General features: G+C 33.7%; 2 protein-coding genes across 2 annotated transcripts in view; one reads left to right on the forward strand and one right to left on the reverse strand.

Moving 5' to 3' along the window:
- LOAG_17837 (TSC22 domain family protein 1) overlaps positions 1-3633 on the reverse strand; it is a 21480-nt gene extending 17847 nt beyond the window's left edge. Inside the window, exons 1-6 of the mRNA XM_020450502.1 lie at positions 3501-3633; positions 3042-3162; positions 2276-2398; positions 1841-1998; positions 1356-1502; positions 878-972 (exon numbers count right to left, since the gene is read on the reverse strand). Coding sequence (XP_020305809.1) covers positions 878-972; positions 1356-1502; positions 1841-1998; positions 2276-2398; positions 3042-3162; positions 3501-3581 — 725 coding nt within the window. The 5' untranslated portion in view covers positions 3582-3633. The remainder of the gene's footprint in view (positions 1-877; positions 973-1355; positions 1503-1840; positions 1999-2275; positions 2399-3041; positions 3163-3500) is intronic.
- A 1118-nt stretch (positions 3634-4751) lies between these two features.
- The window catches only part of LOAG_16335 (PEK/GCN2 protein kinase), a gene marked incomplete at both ends in the record, with an annotated part of 12936 nt that continues 9438 nt past the window's right edge, over positions 4752-8249 (forward strand). The window contains 9 exons of the mRNA XM_020448987.1: positions 4752-4904; positions 5430-5545; positions 5783-5885; positions 5996-6163; positions 6257-6508; positions 6873-7165; positions 7277-7352; positions 7499-7707; positions 7899-8152. Coding sequence (XP_020305810.1) covers positions 4752-4904; positions 5430-5545; positions 5783-5885; positions 5996-6163; positions 6257-6508; positions 6873-7165; positions 7277-7352; positions 7499-7707; positions 7899-8152 — 1624 coding nt within the window. The remainder of the gene's footprint in view (positions 4905-5429; positions 5546-5782; positions 5886-5995; positions 6164-6256; positions 6509-6872; positions 7166-7276; positions 7353-7498; positions 7708-7898; positions 8153-8249) is intronic.

Raw genomic sequence — 8249 nt, forward strand, 5'->3', positions numbered from 1 at the left:
CTAATATATATATATATATATATATATATATATATATATATAAAATTTATTTGTTTATTCGTGTCGGATTGACCCAAAAATGTTAACAATATCTCAAGTTAACTCAATACTTTTCTACAATTTTTTTTTTAAACTACATAATCAAAATCTAATATTTCTTTATCCAAATTTACAATATAAATATATTAAACAGTTGCTGTAGAACAATTAGTTGGGAAAATTCAAATACGACAAAAAACATTGCAAAATTTGTTCCCTTTGTCAAATCTTTCCGTTTTTGAGATTTCATCAGATGAATACTTTTGTTTTTGCCACAGAAAAACATTTTTCGTGCATGACTAAGTATATTTTACAATAAAATCAAGCTTACATTGAAGAAACGTTTGAAAAAGATGAACAGCAACTGCAGTATCATTAGAAACAGTAACGGTAATAGTAGCAAACTATTTATACCTCACTATATTTGAGATGATCTTCAGGAAATGTAATGAAATAGCATTAAACTAGCACAAAGCTCCCAGACTACTGATACTGTGGCATTACAGTATCTCATAAATAGACTTCCCTACTCTTTACTAAGGCCAAAAATACGTAAAATATTGAATGGTTAATTAATAAAAAAGTCAATAACCTCGTATTGCTATGAAAGGGCTGCCACGTTATTCAACAATTTCCAGTATTTTCCTTCCACTAGAAAAGTGCTGAAGAGAATCGTATAACAAACTACAGAAATCTGGCGAAGGAGAATTGTGCAAATTATTTTAATATTTCTGGTAAACGTATGAAATTTCACAGAAAATTTAGAAGTATTAGCATTGAACATGACATAACTCTTAAAATTAGATGAGTTAAAAATTTATGGAAAGAGAAAACTTACAGATCATCGGTTTCAGCCACAGTAAGCGGTATATTTGTTGCAACCGGTTCGGGAACAAATGATGATTGAACCACGAGATTCGGATCAGGAAGTTCCTGAAAACGCTATTTATTATTTTACCACCTTCAGATAAACATAAAAGTGAACTCTAACAAAGCGAATTATATCTCAATTCACTAGCAACGGGTAAATGTCATCTTGGCATGCGATGTCAGAGAAAGGATATGATTACAAGGATGGGCAAAAATCGCACTTCTAGATAAAGAATGACAAATTTTCAGCAAAGTTATCTGATTCAAGCGAGAAAATCTGGAATAGTCACGGCTGAAGTCCTTTAATCTAAAATCGAAAAGAAAGCGGTGAGCACTAAGCATATTTAATTAGCAAACCAGAGGAACAAATTAGTTTTACTTATATAAGATTAACACGCTTCGAAGCAATAAACTCTGTATGCGAAGAAATTTGAATTAACAGAAACCGATAGTGGTTGCAGATGGGAGGTGGTAGCGGATGGTGCTCGGTAGAACTGAAGTGTATGAGCTGGTGCCACTCCTCCAACGTTAAGGACGGGTGCCGAAGCTGTAGTTTGCAGTGATATTGAATCTTCGTGATCTGGTATTTTTCCCTGAAGAAAAAAAGATATACACAAGAGAAGTTATGCTTAATACAAACTAAACGATACAAAAACTAATAATTGTCATTTTCGACCAACATGTCACGGTTGCTGACTTCACGGATTCAAACTGTGATGCACATAAAAGTATATTTTCAGATGTTGCTAACAGGCCAAGTGTCTTTTAACTCTCAGGTTAATTATCTGAACAATTTCAAATAGTCCCCGTTTCAAATATTTTCCAGCAACGCATGAGTAGCCATGTTCGGTGTGCAGATAAGCTATCAGTGAACGAAATACTTAGCTGAATGAATGGACATTGATGACCATAAACAAGTTAAAAATAAAACCTTAGTTTCAATGATAGTTGCATTATTGATCACAGGGGAGGTACTAGCTGAAGATGGAGTACCGTGCACTGGAGTTGCGGATGGAGGGGCAATCGATGTAACAACGATTGTACTGGATTCTTTCCCCGCATTCGATATATCAATCGCTTGCGATATTGCTGAAAATACCAAGATGAATGTTGCTGGTTCTCTGATTTCTTTAAAAAACTGCAACACTGGCATTCACTTGTTTGAAGTTCACCAAAACACGCTTTATAATACGTTCAAAACGGAATTTTCCACTTAAACCTAATTTCAATCTTATAATTTCTAACACGAATGTTAGTATGGAAGAAAATCGGACTCAAAATTCAAAAAATTTTTAACCATAGTGACAAAGCTGATTTGTATCTGAATATGATGACGTAATAAAGAAAGAGATAATAAAACCAGAACCTGCGCTACTCGTATCAGTTGCTGGAATCAAATGTGGCTCAGTTGTCATATGATTCATTGTATCTGTTTGACCATGCGGAATGAAAGTCCGACATCCGGTTGGATTTTCCCCAACATTGATTGCTGTAAAAAGGTATAACTGTTCAAGTCAAGTTACCACATCAAGTAGTCTTTTTAAGCTTCAAATTCCCATTGCAATACGTCGTGAAATGTTCGGAAATTTATTCGCATTTTCTTCTATAGCGAAAGGTAGAATAATTGGTTGAGTGGCTGCCAGTGGAGACGAAAACAGTACTTCAAGTTGAAAGTGAATGCCTTCGACTTACATCCACAACTTTAAGTGTTGACTTACAGCGAACTCTACCTGATACTATAGGTAACACCGGAAATATTCATCACTAAGGGTATATGTGAAAATAGCCGAGCAAGGGTAGAACTAAATACACCAGTCACTATGGACAGAACTAAAAGACCTCATAATTAATTTCCAAAAGTAAAACGTGAAATGTTGGAATGAAGCTTAGCACAGCTTCCTCATACCTCATCAAAGGTCTCAAGCGGAACTTTGCAATATTTATTCCTCGAACCTTCGCTTAATTGTTTTCAAACGATAAAAATGAAAATTACATCTGTCAAAAAATCCTGTCCCTATACCACTTTCCCCATACTTCTACAACACTAGTTTAAGGATGGTTTTATCACGACAATCTAAGAAAAAGTGCAGAAATAATAAAGTTTAAATTAAATGGATGTTACAATAACTTACGTAGCGAATGTTTCTCTGATTTGTCTGTAAAATCAATGATTGCACCAGTTTCCGATGTTTTATCCTTATAATCCCAACATTTCCAACGTCCACGAGTAAAAGTCCCTGGAACAGGGACAACCTGCAAACATATTAAATTTGAGTCGAAACCTAATTTATTAATAGTACCAAGTGCATCATGCAAAATGGTACCAAAGTACCAATAGTAATAATACCAAGCATATTGTGTATCTATCTGTCATAGAGGTGAGGAGATTCCGGTTGTATATATTGAATATTCTAGAAATATTCGAACATTTCTCGTACATTAAATTTACTGTCGTAGTGCCCAATAATTTGATAACTTAACCTAACTTTGTTCTCCGAAGCAACAAATATAATTTAGCTTGACAGAAGTAATATCGTACTGTTGCTTTCGCAAAGTTAGATGATCTCATTCGAAATCTGAAAAGAAATAACCTGAAACTGTCGTTCTTTTGGTTTTGCAGCTGTCATGTCACTTGCTACTTGTTCGTCGTTATCGGTTGTGGTTACACCCATCGCGGTATCATACGAGTCGTTCTATCAATGTATTGTTTATTCATTGACTGAAATAATATAATTTAAGAAGCCTGAATGAAACTTAAAAAGTGAACTGAAGCAAATTTAAGTTAAAACTGGAATTCCGGCAACAAACTCAACTTCAGGAACTAAGCTGTAGTTGTCTCCCTGAAATAACCCGTGACAGACTTCCCAAACTACGGGAAACTCTCCGTAAAATCATGCCCACCTCAACAAAATCTCCACATAAAACCATAGCTAAATTACTATAGCAAACCAAATCACGAATTGCACAGCGAAACATCAGGACTGAGCTGCAAACCTACCGTGAGTCTGATATGGTTGCAAAGTGTTTGATATATCGCTAAGACTCGGATTATTCAAAGGCGGGGATTTGAGCGGGGATAAAATGGTAGAGATTATGAGATAGTATGGAGAATATTGCAAATTAATTGAAGTGGAACTGAAAGTAGTGATACTGTTACGCTTTGGTTACAGTAATAGGAAAACTATTTGGTAGATTTTTGAGGGATAATGAAAGCATTAGAGAATGGACTCTTTATTTGAAGTAGATGCTGGCAAAACTTCGGTAGTATGATGCTTCTTAGCTGAAATAAGAATTGAAAGAACTATCCAATGGAAATGCTTTTTGATTTGTTCATTAAAATTTGGAAATGAAAATATGAAATATTAGTGACAGATTAAGATCTTTGTGATTGAATTGATAAGGAGTGAGAAAGTTTCCAAATGGTCGCATGTAGCTGTAATAACAGAGTTGGTAATAAAGCAAAAAAGAATAATTTTTAAGTTGAGTTTTGAATCCAAGAACTTCTAAGTTATTTGAAAGTATCTCTTACATTTTTTTTTTCATTTCTTTAAGCGTCACTTAAAATTTTATCTAGCTCAAAGATGGATACATTTTCTGAATGTGATACGTATAGATACGTATAGCTTATCATTTCGCATTCTTTTCTATGGCTGTTTAATTGCATCGGTAAAATGTGTTTGTGACTTATTGAGACAGTATCCTTTTGTCCATCTTCCCAAATACTGAATTACAATTATTATCATGATTGCTGGTAATATCATAATATTAATCATTGTAATTTCCAGGTTAATGAGAGAAGACAGTCGATAAAATCGTTAAACTGAAATTTTATTATAAAGACGATGAAAAAACGGCAATGTCAGCAACGAAATGGTGCAGTTGGTGACATTGGCGGGACATTGGATGATGCTAAAAAGCGGCAAGGAGATGAACGTATAGTGTTGGAATCTGTATATGGTGAAGACTTCCTTGATGCTGCCCAAAATGCTTGGAGGGTTTGTTGAATCGATTGATTAGATTGGATGATCATTTAACTAATTATTTCACATATATGATTGGATATAAAAGCGCTTGCATCATATTTATTTGTTTGTTTACTTGAAAAGTTTGTTGAGTCAGATTGTTGTATTAAAATACTGATTATCTTTCTTGATAATGCAGTGGTGTCATTTTTTTTTAAAATGTTTGTCAGGTTGTATCTCTTCATTTAACATTATTTGGCTTTAGCATAATATACGAATCATAGATAACTCCAATTATACAATTTTATAAATATATGAGTATGTTTGCATGCTCATTTACTGCCGTATTTTTAGTTAATCGCTAATTAAAATGATTATAAATCGGAAGAAAACTGCTATAATTGCTTGCCTATTTGTGTATTAAACACTACTAAAGTAGTCATTGAATAGCTACACTTGAACTCACCGAAGATTTTTTGAACTCACCTGTCATCACATTCTTTATATGTAAACTTTTTCCGAAGAATTTATTATAAAAATTGGATTTTTTTTTTGCAGATATGGCAACCACTTGACGTTATTTTGCGCCTAAAACCTGTTGGATCATCTAGCGGCAAAATCTACGTCTCGTTGGATCTTCACGTAAAATGTCCAAAAACGTATCCGTTGTCCGGGTATGTTGGAATATTTCGCCTTTTTATACTTCATGTTTATTCTTCCTTTAGTTGATAGGCGCTCTATTATTGTTGTTGTTGTTGTTGTGATATTTAAAGCAGCATCAATATCCCAACCCTGGATAATTTTTATCTCATATTTTGTTTTTAAATGATTTTATCGTCCACATAAAAACCTCACAAAATTTACTGAAAGATTTATTTATCCTTCGAACAATTTTTCGATATTATTTTTAGGACACCACTCCTTGCGTTAGAAAACGTAAAAGGTATTTCATTGAAGGATGTCGACAAACTTAAGCAGATATTAGATAATAAAGCAGCATCATTGAAAGGAAATGTGAGTAATTGTTATGGACTTCATTTTGTTCATTCATCATTTTTTTCTATTCTGTAATATATAAATTCAGGTGAATGATTGGGAAGCTTGTGATCAGTGCAAATTTTCAGGAAGTTATTCTAGAACTGTGTCAGGTAGTTCAAGAATTTCTATATGAACGAAATAAACCTCCGGAAGGATCTTTTTTCGATGGCATGTTACAGCAGCATGCGGCAGTGGAACATGAGCGTAGGGTACCGACATTTTCTTGCCCACTGTGTACATGTAGTTTATTGCAAGTTATCGTGCTATGGTTATTTAAAGCAGCTTTCCCTTAATTTTTAATGGGTTTCTGAATCTTCTGGATTTCATATTTTTTATTAATATTTCAGAGACAAAGAGTAAAGTCAGAACAACGTGATCGCGAGGATGTTGTGGCATTTCAAAAAATGCATGAAGAGAAACTGATGTGGCGAAAAGCGGAAGAAGGTGAACCCACGACACCAGTTGATGATAGTTCATGCGAAACCTTCTCTTGTATCGACGGTGTCCAAAGACGGTTGACCAAAAGTACGAACAATTTCAGGAGGCGGCCAGATATTAGTCCGTTCTGTCAAGAATGGTCAGCTGTAGATTGTACTACGGTAATTCAGGAAATACTTCTAACAATAGAGGTTGAGCACGAGATTAAGACTTAGTCAAAATTCGGTCTTTTGAAAAATGGTCTTTGTATACAGTGTATCAATAGAGCATGAATTAGTTTAATTTAAGGGTGTAAAAAATTTTGAAAGACTGTGACTGCGAAATCAGTGCAATATTTTATGAAAAAAAAAACCCTCGCTGGCTGTAAAACATTCATGTGGTATGTCCAATAATATGGATAGCTTTTACGAGTGCATTGTGATATCATTAAATTAATCAATAATAGTTCTAGTCATTTTCTGTTTTTCTTCAGCCTCTGCTATTATTTGTGATTATATTTTGGTATTATTATTTGTTTACTTCTAGGGTCATGAACTTTTTATTATGGAATGGTCATTTGCGGCGGTAGCTAAGACGCCGTTGTCATCGCTTAAACCTTTTATTACTCACTTCAAACAACTGGAAAGGAAATTACAAGAAATTTCAAGAATTTCTGTTACTGAACCGACATTATGCAATTATGAAATGCTTTGTGTGCGGAAGAAAAAATTGACGATTTCGGAAATTGATGTTTGGCAAGTTTTATTTCATTTTTTGACTTTTCTGTTTCCAGGAATATTTGGTATGGATAGCATTGAACGATGTTTATCAACATGGTGGTTTGTTTCTCAAGATAATAAAACAAATGGAGAATAATTTATTTCCATTTTATTGAAAAAAAATTCTATATTTATCGACAAAGCTGTTGGCTATCTTTGAGTTAATTGTAGTGTTGTAATTGGCCAAAATATCGATGGAAATGACCGAAATTTATCATCTCAATTTGATATTTTCGAAACCGATAAAGTAAGTAATCTATATGTAGAGATCATCATGCTACAGTAAAATTCAGTGCTTAATTTTTCTTTTCACAACAAGTATCTTTGTTTGAATTACAAAAACTTTCAGTCAGATTGATAAGTTTTCACTGTCCATGATTTTAGATTTTTTAGAATTCAGCTTCAGAAATTACGCAGATTGTTCATTTTCGTATTGCTGGAAGCCTTTTAAATTTGCAGACACTCTTAGTTCGCCTTGCTGTCCAACTTTTAGATGGTTTGCGATTTCTACACGAGAAAAACTTGGGACATTTTGACCTTGATACGACGTGTGTATGGATCACTGGCAAACGGAACTTCCGTTTGTCTGATTATTACTTGAAGTACTTTTTTTGATCATTTTTCCGCTGAGTACGGCCATGGAACAATTTCAGAAAATGTGAAGCAACCTGAATAGATCATGCTGGTCGATGAAATCCATGTATTTTGAACTATGGAATTTTAACACGTGATTATGAATAACACTATGAACTCATTTGGAAAACTTTATTTATACTCGTTCTTGCAATTTTAGGACACCGCTTTTGGATCTATGTAGGATTATAAAGAAATGTGTCGAAATAGTCGGTGAAAATATCTCCTTTGATTCAATGAATAAATTGCCAAATCATGATCTGGTTTCACTGGGCAACATTTTCGACAAATTCAGGATGCTTTCAACGGTTGCGAACAGTCCAGATTTTTCTGGAAATCTCGAAAGCTTCGTAAAAGCTTGCATAAACACGAAAAACCTGAAAACTTTAATGGAACATCCCTTCTTACATCAAGGTTTCCATCAATACCACAAGCTATACATATATATATATATATATATATATATATATATATATATATATATATATATATATATATATATATATATATA

The sequence above is a fragment of the Loa loa genome, assembly GCF_000183805.2.
Source record: "Loa loa unplaced genomic scaffold supercont3.136, whole genome shotgun sequence".
In the NCBI taxonomy this organism is placed as follows: domain Eukaryota; kingdom Metazoa; phylum Nematoda; class Chromadorea; order Rhabditida; family Onchocercidae; genus Loa; species Loa loa.